Source organism: Apis dorsata, unplaced genomic scaffold (genome assembly GCF_000469605.1).
Source record: "Apis dorsata unplaced genomic scaffold, Apis dorsata 1.3 scaffold_376, whole genome shotgun sequence".
NCBI classification, from domain to species: domain Eukaryota; kingdom Metazoa; phylum Arthropoda; class Insecta; order Hymenoptera; family Apidae; genus Apis; species Apis dorsata.
Window position 1 is genome coordinate 242,549 of NW_006263639.1, and position 15,664 is coordinate 258,212.

The 15,664-nt window shown below is 22.4% G+C and overlaps 1 protein-coding gene across 4 annotated transcripts in view; it reads right to left on the reverse strand.

The window, feature by feature from the left end:
• Positions 1-473: 473 nt before the first annotated feature.
• Positions 474-15,664, reverse strand: part of LOC102678590 (alpha,alpha-trehalose-phosphate synthase [UDP-forming]) — a 55,084-nt gene continuing 39,893 nt past the window's right edge. For 3 of the 4 annotated variants that reach the window (XM_006618798.2, XM_006618797.2, XM_006618795.2), the window contains 8 exons: positions 7,056-7,220; positions 5,754-5,982; positions 4,822-5,138; positions 3,909-4,282; positions 3,378-3,569; positions 2,183-2,531; positions 1,521-1,814; positions 474-1,337 (listed from right to left, as the gene is read on the reverse strand). In XM_006618798.2, coding sequence (XP_006618861.1) covers positions 1,110-1,337; positions 1,521-1,814; positions 2,183-2,531; positions 3,378-3,569; positions 3,909-4,282; positions 4,822-5,138; positions 5,754-5,982; positions 7,056-7,220 — 2,148 coding nt within the window. In that variant the 3' untranslated portion in view covers positions 474-1,109. The remainder of the gene's footprint in view (positions 1,338-1,520; positions 1,815-2,182; positions 2,532-3,377; positions 3,570-3,908; positions 4,283-4,821; positions 5,139-5,753; positions 5,983-7,055; positions 7,221-15,664) is intronic. The other variant, XM_006618796.2, reaches the window with a different exon arrangement.

Genomic DNA, 15,664 nt, shown 5'->3' on the forward strand with positions numbered 1-15,664 from the left:
TTCAATGAAAATTCATCCTTATTCATCTTTATCAACTTCAAAAGTATACAAAATATGGCTGAAATATAAACTGCAAAAATTTTTAAATCAATTTAACTTAAATATATAATATTTAACAAATTAATTTAAATTTTACGAATGCAAAACTGAAATCCATTATATTAATTGATTATGATCATTTTTGAGCGGACTATAAATTCGAATATAATGATTTCTCTTATATTTTAATGTACCAATGTAAAATCATTTTTCCATTACAATTATTCATTTCATGTTTCGAATAGCAATTATACAATATTTGGTTAATAAAATCACTTTTAGTTAAGTTATTTCAATAATATTACAATACATCGAATATTTTCTGTTACTTTTTTGAGCGACGCGAACTTAAAAACTATACATAACTAAGTACTAAGTATTATGGTTTTCGATGAAACACACTTCGCCGAAAACTACATTCAGCCTAAATATTACCGTACAATGTATTTTTTTGTAATTATACGATAAACGATGAAATTACAAAAAAAAAAGGAGGACATGTATATATTCACACATCACGATTGAAATAGAGATTTGACGACTGCACACATAACATTCATTTTTTTTTTGTTTTTTTTTTTCTGTAATTCTCATAATTTATTTTATGGGGTAAAGCCATTTAAATGGTTACCGGAGAGATACATCAATTAAAAATAGTTTATAAAGATTTATTTGCTTCACATCAAAAAAGATTTCTTTTATTTTGGCTGATATCTATATGTTTGTACGGTTGTTTTATTAAATTAATTCTATATATTTGAATGTAATTATAGCTCTCGAATACAGTTCGTCGGAAAGAAAAAGTATTCGCATGATACTTGATTTGTTCATTAGCTGATGGTGTTTTACCATCACGATTATGCTAAACAATTTACTTTTTTTTTTTTTTTTTTTTTTGCTTTTTTGTTTGATTTTAACTACTTAGACATTCCTTTTTGTCCTTTTATTTTTATTCTTCTCTCTCTGTTTAGTTGTCCTTACTTTATAGGTATATCCTTATAAATTTATGATATACAAAATTCTTGTCGAGGACACAGTCGATATGATAATGTAAAATGTTACAGCATCATCTAGGATTCTAATGTCGTATAAGACATTTCCATAGTAATGCCAGCGCTGCTACGACGGAATCTAGAAGGAATTTCAGTACTGTTGCGAGGTTTACGTCTGCTCAAGTGCCTTTCAACCCATTTCAACATGGTCAACACGGAATCCGTGCTCGGCAAACGCCTTTCAGCTGATGTACGAATTATATGTGATGACGCTACACGGAAAGTTGCTGCCATACCTTTCAGCGCCTAGATAAAATACACAATTAATATTATATATAATAGTATATAATATAAAAATATATATAAATATTTATAATATAAAACCAAATCAAAAAATTAGAAAAAAGATATAATTGAATGGAAAATCTCTAAAACTAAATTAAAAATATTTTTTTTCATTTTATAAATCGATTATTAAGAAATTCATACCTTCATCGCATCTTCATCTGTCACATCATCACCAGCGTAAATAATCCTAATACGTTCGCTCCAATCTAAGCCAAATGCAGTACGTAGAATATAAATGGAAGCATGGCCCTTATTCCATTCGACAGGTGGTTTCGCCTCGATAGCACAATGTGCTGAACAGGCTTTGAAACCCGCTTGTTCAATAATTTTCTTTGCTTGTTCAACCATCACAGAACGTCCCTCCATAGGCGTTTCACGATAGTGAAACGTTAATAATGCTCCTTTGTTTTCTACCCAAGCACCGTCTCTGCAGAGCTGCATAGAATATATCAAATTAGTAAAATTTTATTTCAATATATACATATTTGACAATTACTAAAATTATTTAAAATTTTTTAAATTTCATTTTTGTTATTATGATATAAAAATTTCGAATGATTACATATGATATTACATAAAAATATTTAATCAATAATTATCAAAATTGCAATATTAATTTTTTTTATCATTTTTCTTTATCATTTATATTTTTAATTTTATGTTAGTTATTTTCATTTTAATTAATTTCAATATTAATAAGAAAATTATGATTACAAAGATTTAAGCAATTTTAATTTAATGAAATATATAAAAGAATCTTTAAAATATTAAACTATTAAAAAAATATCTTAAATGAAACTCACTTGATCTTGCAACGCTTGCATCAAATTTGCCACTTTGCCTTCCAATTCAGCAGGCATCGGATGAACAAACTTACTGCCATCTGGATGTAAAATTTCCAATCCATGATTTCCAGCATATGTGATACCATCTATGCCAACCATCGATTTTACGTTGTTCACATTTCTACCCGATATAATTGCTATGTACACATCAGACATGTTGGACAACCTTTGTAAAACATTCTTTGTTTCAAGTGGTAAGATTGCAAGATCCGGATGTGTTGCAATAGGAGCCAATGTACCATCATAATCCAATAAGAGAGCCAACTTATGATTATCGCCGATATACCTAGGGGACATGTGGATGTCACTGGAACGTTACCCGATTTTCATCATGAGTCAGGTCACATTCGCACGCGCGGGCCCGCCCGTTTTCCAAAAGCATTCTCTGGTTGAGCATAACCTCAAATAATATTAAACATGGACATATCGAAGATCCCAATATTATATAAATTTGATCCAGGAATATATTTATATTTTTTCACGATGCATTAAATATACCACAGTAATTTGATAACAGGGAATTTTAACAGGTATTTTAGGAAAATTAGAAAAAATAGATAGTTAATTAGGAGAAAAATATTTAAAGTAATCTTATAATTTTAATAATTGGAATTTATAATTTTTATACTGACAATATCAAAAATACAATATCAGATGACCAACGTTCCCCACGTTGCGATGTACCCAAACTCATGCTCGATGCTTTAATAAACAAATCTATTCTTAATCTGCATTGAAAGAAGAAACCATTCCATTTCAATGATTTAGTTGACTTATTAAATATATGTTTCATATATAGGCATTCCCAAGAATTTATCCTTGTATATGCAATAAGCAAACTATTATACATTTATAGATTTCATTTCATACAAAATCATTATTCAATAAATTTTTCTTATTATATATCAGAAATTTTTTAAATAATATTTTTCAATATAATAGTTTGCTCATAATCATACATTAAAATGCAATTAATTCATTTAGTATTTTGAGTTTAATCAATAATTCATTCAATAAGAAATTTATAATCTATAACGTGTTAATAATTTTAACACCAAATGATTTTAATTTAATTTTGGTTGATTGAGTCCCGTATAAACGCATGCTCTGGTCGGGCCCAGATACACCATTATTGAATTCTAATAATACTTACTTGCTCAAATAATCATCGAAATCATCCATAGTCACTGGTTGCATTGTCGTAGCACCTACAGAATCGTGCTCTTCGAGCGATCCCATTACTTGTAGGAAAGATTTCATCCAATAATTAACATCGTAGATCCTTTCGCGACGTCTTAAGTGATTCATCCTTAATGTGCGTTCATCTTCTGGCATAGTAAGAGCTCTAAAATGTACATATATAATAAATTTTTATAATAAGAAATAAAACCAGATTTTCGCGATATTGTTTATGTTTTTTATTTTTTTTATTTATACATTTTCTAAAAAAAATTATATATTTAAAATCATATATATTTAAAAAATGAAATTAATTTTAATAAAGATATTATATTAAAAAAACTATGAAATAAAAGAATAATAAAATTTGCTAATGTAAATTAACTAAAAATTAGCTTTAATGTTAATGTTGAAATATTAATTAAATTCAATATTATAAATATATAATATAAATAGTATAAATATGTAAATAATATCATTTTCATTTGAATATTTTAAAACTTACCTATGAATAACTTCTGCAGCTTCATCTATTTCATATGGATTACAAATCAAAGCTTCATGCATCATCTCTCCAGCTCCAGCAAATGGAGAAACAATCAGCACACCCGGTGGTGTATTGATTTGACAAGCAACAAATTCTTTGGCAACCAAATTCATTCCATCTCTAAGTGGAGTAACGAGAGCAACAGCAGCATCCCTATAGAATGCCGCCAATTCATCCTGACTTACACAACCATAAATATAACGAATAGGAGACCAATTGGGTGTTGTAAATCGACCGTTTATGCGACCGATCAACTGATCCATTTCAAGTTTTAAATCTTGATATTCACGCACATCTGTTCGCGATGGTACAGCAATTTGAAGCATAGTAACCTAAACAGAAATATCATTTCATGTAATAATTTCTTTTTATTACTATATAATTTCTTTAAAATATGAATAAAATAATTATGTAATTATTAAATCTAATTATTAAATCTTTTAATTATTAAATTTAAATATAACTGCGTTTCTTTACTATCTTTATAAGAATTTTCATTATTAAGAATCATAAGAATTCAATTATAAAAGTTATTACTAAGTAATTAAAAACAGAACAAATAAATGCATTTTAAATATTTATTCTGAAATACTTAAGTAAATATTTAAAATAGTTACACTTAATAGACTTTGTCTCTTTCAAACATTAAAATATATATCTGAATATAATATTAACAATATTAAAATAAATATCTAAAATAGATATTTATAATATAATAATCTAATATATAATATAATATAATAATATAATAATATAAAGTAACTATTTTTAATAATTTAAAGATTTGTTTTTGCATATAGACATTAAATATATAAATATAAAACAAATCTTTTTGTAATTGCATATAACTAGATAATAGCAACATGTTTACCTGTTCACGATGTTCCGGATGCTTTTCCAGCAGCATCTCAAAAGCTTTCAGTCTATTAACCAGACCTTTAGTATAATCGAGACGATCAACGCCCAATACAATTTTCTGATTAGTTGATATAACTTTGTTGGCAGTCTCGGCCAGCGAGACAAATCTATCGAATGGAATACCAATTGGAAGTGGTCTCACTCGTACAGTTCTTCCACCATGCTCCACCAACAAGTTCTTACGATCGACTCTGCAACCGAGACTCCTCTGGCAGCAGTCGACGAAATTCAGACAATAATCCTGAATATGAAAACCGACCATGTCGCAACCTGATGAGAATTTATTATTTTAATTTATTTTTATTAAATTTGCTTTTCAAATCTTTTTGAATAAAAAATATTAAGATATGCAATAAATATGTGATCAATATGTATGCACTATATTTTATATAATCTTTCATAAACCTTCTATAATTACTCTCATTATAATTATTATAATAATGTCTAAATATTTTTCAAGTATAATGTTCTATTTTATTTTCTTTAACGAATGCTAAATTTTTCTTTAATTGATCTTATGCATATTAATTTTCTTTAAATTAAAATTCATTCATTCAATTTATAAATTAATATTCATTTATTTTTAAAAAATAACATTTTATATTTCTAATAAATATTGAATATTTATCTAAAATTTTTTAGATTAAAATTTATAAATTGATAATTATTGTCATAATTAATTCATTATTTTTTAAGAATTACATTTTAAAATTTATAAATTTTGACTAAAATATACAGATTTGTAATACAAAAATTCTTAGCAATATAAAAATCTATATAAATATAATATTTATATAATATCTATAAAATATAATATCTATAATGTCTAAAATATAATATCTATAATCTAAGAATCTAAGAATTGACAAAAATATATTTCCTTACCAAGCATTCCCTGAAGGATTTCATCAGCCCATGGGAATAATCTGAATATATCCCATGGTGGAAAAGGGATGTGAAGGAAGAAACCTAATTTACACTTAAGTTGCTTCTCATCAGCTGCTTGTCTAATCCAATTCGCAGCCAACATTAAATGATAATCATGCACCCACACTAGTGGTGTACCATTTGGTTGATTCTTTTGCTCTTTATGGATTTCTTCTAATGCACGGACCTAAATATCAATAAGACAAAATTATTAAATTATTATTACGAGAATGCTTTTTTAATATATAATAAAGCATTTAATTTTTTATTCAATATTTCAATAAAGGAAAACAGTGATCTGAACTGAATTGAACTCACAAATTTATATACAATTTGATAATTTTATTCTATAATTACTATATTTTACTTATATTTTTTAATTAAAGTTCTAAAAATAATAGATATTTTTATCAATTTTTTTTAGCAAAAAATTATATTTTATTGATATTTATGATTAAAGTAAGAAGTAAAATATTCATAATTTAAAATACATAATCTAAAAATACATAAATATTCATTTAAAATTGTTTTGCAATTATTAATAATTGAATAGCATTTCTTTTCATTTAAATTATTATCCAGAAACACTAATATTTGGCTGGTAAAAAAATATTTTTTGTATTTTTATGATATTTTTATTTTTGTTTTATATTTTATATTATTTCATTAAATATTTAAAATTTCAATAGAGATTCGATTCTGTATAGATAAGTTATTAAGATATCTAATTGATCCAGATTATTAGAAAAACAATTAATGTTTTTTGAAGAAGTAACTCAATAATGATTTTGTATTTATATAAAACAATAAGACATACAATAAAAAATTTTAAACAAAAATTCTAAAAATTTCTAAAAATTACTAGAAAATAATGTTGATTTTTGTAATATTAAAATATTCTAAAAAAAAACTATTCAAAATCTAAATCATACATATGCAAAATTTCCTTTTTTTCATGAAAATGATATATTTCATTTATAAAAATAGATATCATTTTATTTAAATTATAACAACAAATATTTGTCACTTTAATATCATTCTTAACAGTTTCAAAATAAAAAACTTATTTGTACAGTATACAAAGTGTGTAGATAACAAACTATAAAACTTCCTATATCTTATATTTCATTTATCTTTCCTTTTATCTGACAATTTTATTTGCACAATTGTCAGATTATACAATATTATCAAGTTCTCGACTTTCCAAGAATTATTCCTCTAATTTATATATAATCAATATTCCGTTCGAGAACTACCCACCGTTTTTGCTGCGAATTCCTCATTTACCGCAGAATACGCTCGCCAATGTTCCGCAATGAAGGTTGCTCGATCAGGCATAGAGTGGAACAATGGCCAAAAAGTTCCGTTGCAACATCCATTGTAGTACGAATCGAAAATGCTTGGTTCAACATGTACTGCCACAACCTGGATAACAAACATTACAATTTTTTTTTTTTAATCTAGCAATGAAACACAAAGAGATTTTAGTTAATTCGCAGATATCCTAAGGCGCTTTCTTTGTGTAATAAAGAAACACTTCTTCAAAAAAAATTTTTTTCTTTTTTTTTCTTTTTTTCTGTATTATTTCTTTATGTATTGTTAGACATGGAGAAAATGAATAGTTGCATGGAAGAAATTCATTTTGTTACCTTTTATTTCTTTGTTTAAATTTTTAATATTTATATTTATTATATTTGAACAAATTAAATTTTGAATAAATTTTGCTATAATTTTTACACTTAATAATATATTTACATTAAATAAAATTATAATTAAAAAAAATATATATTGAAATTGAAAGTAGTAGAATAAAACAGAAATTATATTTAATATTTTGTTATTTTAAATATTAAAAAATTTTATCAATAAAAGCTATAAATATCAAAGTTTATCGATGGAAAAAATTAATTTTAATTATAAATCATTTATTTTAATTTTTTAATTAATTTGACATTTCAATATAAGATATAAATGTATTTGGAAAGCACAATAGAATTATGAGGGAAAAGATAACTTATAACATTTATTGAAAGAAGAATCTTGTCTTATAGATAAAGACTATGGAATACACATTCTATGAAAACAATAATTTCTCTATAATACATTTTAATTTCTTTATTAATTAGTAAATGAATGTAATTAATGAATAAATAATACTTTAATTCGTTTCAGAAAATCAAAAATCTTTTAAAACAATTTAACAAAATTCTCTTTTAATCTCTTGACCAAAATTTCAATATTATTACGTACACAATCATTATTTATAAACATTACAAAAGTAATAGAAATAGTATTATTAAATTTCCCAAATGTTTTCCCATGGTTTCAATGCAATCGTGATTCGCTATCCATTATACATATTTTTTTCCCTTAAGATAATATTTTCTCTCGGATATGAAATACGAATTAATTAAGGAAAAAGTATCTCCATTTTCTTTCTCCCAAGAATAATTACTCCTATCATATGTATTTATAGTTTCGTTATCACGCACATTTTATCATTATTATCCATGCATTTCATTATATTCGTTGCACAGACTAAACTTCCTATTTTTATTGTATCTTAAGTCGTAGATACACGCCCGATTGCTGCAAATAGCTTCGAGTCAATCGAAAGAGTCGAGTAGTAACTCGGCAAATATTAAATGACGTTATATCGATCATCGTACGTGTAGATTAATTATTGTCGTTGCCGGAAGCGCAACAACAATAATTGTAAAACGCAATACAAAATTTTCTTTATCGATCGATCGAAAATTCTCATATAAATTAATTTTTCGCGTAATTAGAAATTATATTATATATAAATATAAAATAAAAAGAAAATATAAAATGTTTTTAGAAATATGTAATCTTTTTAACACGTTTGTGCATGTTTGACCAAATTTGTGCGTCTTACATATAATAATAATATATAATATAATGCAAAGATTTCGATTATTCTATTATTAATTATTATACATATATAATAATGCATAATACATATATAAAAATGCATAATACATGCGTATATAAAATAATATATCTTAAAATGTATATCTAAAAAATAATTTCTCTTTATAATCGAAATTTCATTTGCTTATAAGGATAAAAATTGTAATTAAAATTTTTCATTTTTATATGAAAACTATGAAAAAAATAATCATAATAATATAATCATAATAATATAATCATAATATATAATTTAAATGAACATAATATAGAAGAGATAAAAATTTGAAATAAGTTAAAGCAAATACTAAAAAATTAAAATATTTTTAATATATAATTTTATTGAAAATATTATTTTATGTTTAAAATTAATTAATTAATAATAAAGAGATTTATTATTTGCTTATTTATTATTTATTTGGATTCCATGTAAATAAAATATTTATTTCTTGTTTAATTAAAATGCAATAAGCATCAAAGATGACTACGTTCTATTTTTCATTTCTTATTCCTTAAATGTAAAAAATGTAAATTGATTATATATATTATATATAATAATATAACTTTATATGTCCACTAAGTTTTAAAAGAACAAAAATAAATAAATATTAGGAAATTATTATTATTATTAATTTCGTAATTTTAATGTTTAATATTAATAATATTTTCCAGAATATAAAAAAATTAAAATTTATCAATGAAGATTTGATTTAAAATTGTAACTTTTTCGCATTAATATTAAATCATATTTAAACAAATATAAATATTGTAATAAAAAAAATTTGTTTTAAATTTATTTAATTATATAACGTATATTTTTAAAACTGTATTATACAATTAATATTATATACATTGATGTGTATTTTCAATAATGATTGCATGATCTTATAATATCTTTATAATATAAAATTATAGATTATTATTCAACAATTTGATTAAAAATATTATATAGATCATTAATATTTGCTTTATCCTTGACATGTGTGCTAGATTATATTTTAGAAATTTGATTAAGATTAAGAAATTTTTTAGTTACTTCAACTAATTTGTATAGATATATATATACAAATATATATCTTACTGATTGAAATGAATATTTATTATCGATTTAATGAAGCAAAATTGTCAGCAAACTATTTTCATTATCATCATAAAATCTAAAAAGAATATTACATCATAAAAAAATGATATATAGAATAAAACTAAAATTTCACCAAATAAAGAGATAAATAAGTAAGTATACCATTATTGGTTTTTATGAATGAGAATTAATTGACTTGTACTACTTACAGAATTGAGTTTCAAAGTATTCGCCTTTTTAAGATACAATGATCATTTTCATTTTTCTTTTGATTTTCATAAATGCTACAAATAATCAATAATAATTCATTTTTAAAAAATTTTTTAATATTGTAAAAAGTTATAGTTTTATTTGAAATAGAGTTCTTATTCTATTTCAATCTTATCTTCTTTGGGATAGATCTACTTTTCTAATTTCTAATTTCTTGTTTTCTTTTAAACTTTCATGTTCTTTAATTTATATGATTTTATTTAATTAATATTACAATTGAAATTGCACAAATATAAATCAATTAATATTCATTATTTTTTTTATTTTCCTAATAATATATTATCAATTTTTTATAATTATAAGTTTTAAATATATAATTTTATATTAAAAAAATCTTTTCATGAAAAAATATAATATATTTATCAAAATGTTAACCTATTTTCTTTTTTATGAACGTTCTAAATTCTTGAAAATTCAATCCTCAGACTACAAAGAGATTTCACACATTTTTTCTTACTTAAGATATAGTTGTCATAAAAGAATTTCCTAATATCCCAGTATCCCTAATAAGTAATTCCTAATAATATCTAGGAAATAATTTTTCAGAAATTCGAATTTATTTTTAAACGATTCATTTATCATTGTGCAAAAAAAAATAATTTTGTAGAAATATTAAAAAACATTTTAATATTTTGACATTTCATATATCATTAAACATTTTAATGATATAAATATTGAAAGTTTTATGTTTCTAAAATTTAGTATTTTATATATATTTTATAAAATTATTATTTACTAAGATTATTATCTTTGCATTCTATATACACACACACACACATACACATACAATTTTATTAAATATTTTTCAATAATAATATAATCAAAATATTCAAATAATTTAATGTAAAAAACAAAAAATAATTGCAAGCGAAATTATCTCACTTAGAGTTATCTCACTTAACTTCAAAAATTAAATATAATTGAAAAACTCTAAAAATTCTTAAAAATATCATTTGTATATATTTTCGATATTAAAACTGCTTTCAAATGATAAAAAAGAATATAAATACATAAAATGTCTATTAAAAATAGAGACAAATATTGAACGCACAATATATGCACAAATAATAGAAAAAATAATTAAACAAGTTTATATTTCAATGATCTTGAAATAATATAAAAAAAAATTAGTTTATTTCACAATAACAAGCTGCAAAATTTGCAAATGTTGAATTTAAATTGAATTGGATAAATTCTCGATCATTGCAAATAGTAATATATAATGTCTTTCATCGTATTGAGCAATTGTTTCTGTGAATGAATCTATATGAAAACGATAAAAAAAAAAAAAAAAATTAATATAAACATATGTCCAATTTGACTTATTTGTTTTCGAATTATAGTGAATTTCATGTTGCAATAATTTTATCAAAAAATAGTTAATTTCATTATTTACAAACGAAATTCAATATCGAACGTTTATTAACAATATCAAAATATTTCGCAAAAAAAAAATTGAACAAGACTTTTAGAAAAAATAATATTTCGAGAAATGGAAAGAGTCAATGCTGAAACTTTTTCAAACTTTTTCATATATAAAGGAATCATTGTGAACATCTCTCTCTGAAAATAAGCAGATACAGTGTCGAAAAATTCATTATAGCTGAAAAACAAAATCAAATAGATCATGTTTATATGATCTTTTTCATTGTTTTAATATATAATATATAACGTATAATTAAAACCTGTAAAAACTTTCGAAGATCTTAATACTCGATTTTATATTTTTATTCCTTCTTTTTATCACTCTTTCTAAAATTAATTATTATAATAATTATAAAATTATAATGATAATAAAATATTATAATAATAAAATTAATTAATATATCGATCGATATCTTTGGAGAAAAAAATACCAGTTTCTCAGTATATTTGTGCTAAGTGAAAGAACAAATCGAAACTTGGCAATCGGAAGTGCATAAAGTCCGTAGTTCATGGAACTTAATTAATAATCATTGTTGGTAATATGACGCATTCCAAAGCGTCTGTTAATTGTTCATTATCCTCCTTGGGGCTCATTTATTTGTTCGGCCTCTTTTATTTTCCTAACAACGTGAAAACACATCCATTCCTCGATCGTTGATTGACGCAAGAACGTCATGACCAATCACTAAGAGAGATAATTATTATAATGTTTCCAATGGACTAGACATAATCATCTGAAGAAGATCTAAATAATGTCTTGATTAATGAACAGTAAAAGTAACACGAATATTTATGGCATTGTTACGATTACATATCATTGTGGTCGGATTACTCGTTTATTTATACATTATTATGTTGAAAGGAGGGAAATTTTTTACAGACACCTTGTGTTTATCGATGGAACCCCTTACCACAATTCAACTGATATCATTCATGAGATTTTACAAATTTAATAGAGTGTAAAGATGATTGTGCAAATTTATATTTTAAATCATTTAAAGAAATGGAAGCAGATATTATTATTATTACTCAGTAATGTATTCTCTTGATATTCTTTATATCTTTGCATATTTAAATGCAAATATATAAAAGTGCTAATAAATCAAATATTTTTAATACTAATCATAAATTGTTATTAGATAATAATAAATTCTAATTGCATAAAAAAAATTGCCAATAAGAGTAATTTTTACAAATTTATTAATCTTTTCGTATTATCAAATGCACTGCATTTACGCAATATAGTTTTAGTTAATATTTTAATTAGTTATAATAAATAAATTTATTTTCAATAAATATATTTCTTATTGAAACACAAAAATATTTTTCTGTCATTAATAATTGAAAAATTAAAAGAACATTTTTTTTCGTTAAAAAAATATACAATTATTAATTAATTATAACAAGTTATATATACAATTCTTTTCAAACTTACGAATACTTAAAAAATTTATTTCATATGTTATATTTAATTTTTGAATTTTATGATTATTATTTTTTAAAAAGAACGATCAAATTTAATCCTTTAATCAAATTTGATCCTTTCTTTAAATATTCAGACATTTTTATAAATAGGTATATGAATACTAACATTTTCATTAACATAGTATATTCCAATACAGCGTAAAATATAACGAACTAAATTAAAATTAGAATATAAAACAAAATTTAATGAAAAAAAAATTTTTTCGCGTAATTTATTACATTTTCTTTTTTTTGATTTTTTTTTTTCTTTTCAAGTCTACAACTTTGAATATAGATAGATTGTACATACTATAATACATATACAAAATATATGAAAGTGATTTTAAACATACTAGTTATAATGATAAAGATCTTTTTATTCATTTTCGTATCGTTGGATTGGTTTGTTTTTGCAAATCGACCAGATTTGAATTTCATCAGTCATTTGTATTTATATATAATGAAGATAAAAATTGAAGTTAGAAACTTAATTGCAGAAAATAAATTAATTCATCATGCTGGTAGTATTACGATTTTAATTAATTATATATTTAATTAATTATCCACTCTTTTAATACATCGCTATAAAATTTATTAAACTTATAATGTTATAATAATTTATAAAAATCAAAACAACAATTTCGAATAAAATTGATTAATATCAAGCTAAATTAAATAAATTAAATTATTAAAACGAATTTCTAACTTGCGTCAGGTGAATACAAGACTTAGTCGAATCGATATTTATAAATATTTTTACATAATAATAATATTCTTAGAAATCCAAATATCCACAGATAGAAAAAAATAATTTAATTGAAAAATTTATTTTCAATGACACATAAATAGTAGCATTTGTTTAGTAGTAATCGTCATAGGTTAATTATTAGATTAAAGTCATTTAAAATTAAAAAATTTATTTGAAATTATTTTTAAAATTATATTATAACAAAAATTATTAATATACCAGAAGAAATGCGTTTCGGTTCATAAACAATTTAAAAGACTGGATCGTGCGGTAAGATCGAAAATATTTTAATTACCAATTATCAGAATTGTGAGAGAAAGAAAAACTCGTTAAGAAAGTATGAATATACACCACACACTCATTATAATCGAAAGATATAGTAGTCACAAACGTGTCTCTCCCTCTTGCCCCACTTATTTTATTCAAAACATGTTGTTATTAAACGACGACCGCGTGATTTAACTTATTCTCTATCGTAACGAATGATGTTCTTATTTACAAAAGATTTGCATTCGTTGAGTGACATATACTCGAATATTAATACAAAGTCGAATATTTATTTCTTGATATGATTAGATTAAAATAATTTTAAGAATTTTAAATAATTATTTAAAGGTATTCTAATAATTTTGAATTTAAATGAAATCGAATCTTTTTTGAATTATTAAAATAAAATTTACATTTTAAATATTATTTTAAATAAGATAATGTCAAAATGAACAGATTTTTCTGAAAAGATTTTATGATACAAATTAAATAATTATTTTCGTTAGATTTGATCAATTTTACTTCTTAATGATTTAAATTTTTAATATCTCCTCTCTTTTTATTATCACAATAAGAATATAAGTGATAATAATTATCGTTATTAACAAAATATTTTAAATAGTATATAAAATAAATATTATATTATAAAATAAAATATATAATAAAACATATTATGATAAACATATATTAAATCTGTACGAATAATTAATATTATAGAAATTGGCGACTTAAAAATTAAAATATTAAATACAATTTATTTGTATATTTCAATTACATGTTTCAAGTTTGTACACGAAAAGAAGTAATTGTTTCGAATACGAGCATATTGATCTATTTTAAATATTTAACAGCTTTGAGATATCAGTTGAAATATAAGACAAAAACACATAACGCGTTAAAAAAATCGTATATTACATTTTTACTTTTTCAAAATAAAGGAAAATATCAATAAAAAGATACAAATATGAAACTCGGATTTAAAATATTTGTTGTAGTTTTTAAAGTCAAATAAATGTCAATACAAATATTAAAATTTTTTTTATAAAATTCATACAATATAGTGATAATGAATTTATAAAAAAAATTATAACGACAAAATTTTATATTTCACATTTAAACTACAAATACAAATATAAATATATTATTTGCATTTATTCAAAAAAATTTTTGGAAAATTATTTAATTTAAAATTTAAGTTACAAAATATTTTTCTATAAAATATTCTATAAAATTAATATAATGATAATATATAATACTTTTTATTATCTTTTTATTATATCTTGATTACTATTTTCTTGATAATTTTTTTTTTAAAATAATGTCATTTGATAAATATAATACGTTCATTATCATAAAGCAGATAATATTTAATATTTTAAGATCTTGAAACTTTGAATTATTCTTGACCGTAATCATAATCTTTTTCAAACTAATCACAATATCGATTTTTATTTATCCAACAGGAAATTCTTCTAAGAAGAATTTTTAAGAAGACAAAACTTTTTTTCATTTAATGAAATTAATAAATCGTAGAAAAAGTATAGTATATTTTGGATACCAATTTGTTTAAAATGAATAAAAAATTATGAAAGATAGAAATAAATAAAAGTGCATAATATCATAGAAAAACTAATAAATTTTTATATTTTAAAGTTTCAATAATAATGAAAAAAAAAAAAAAAA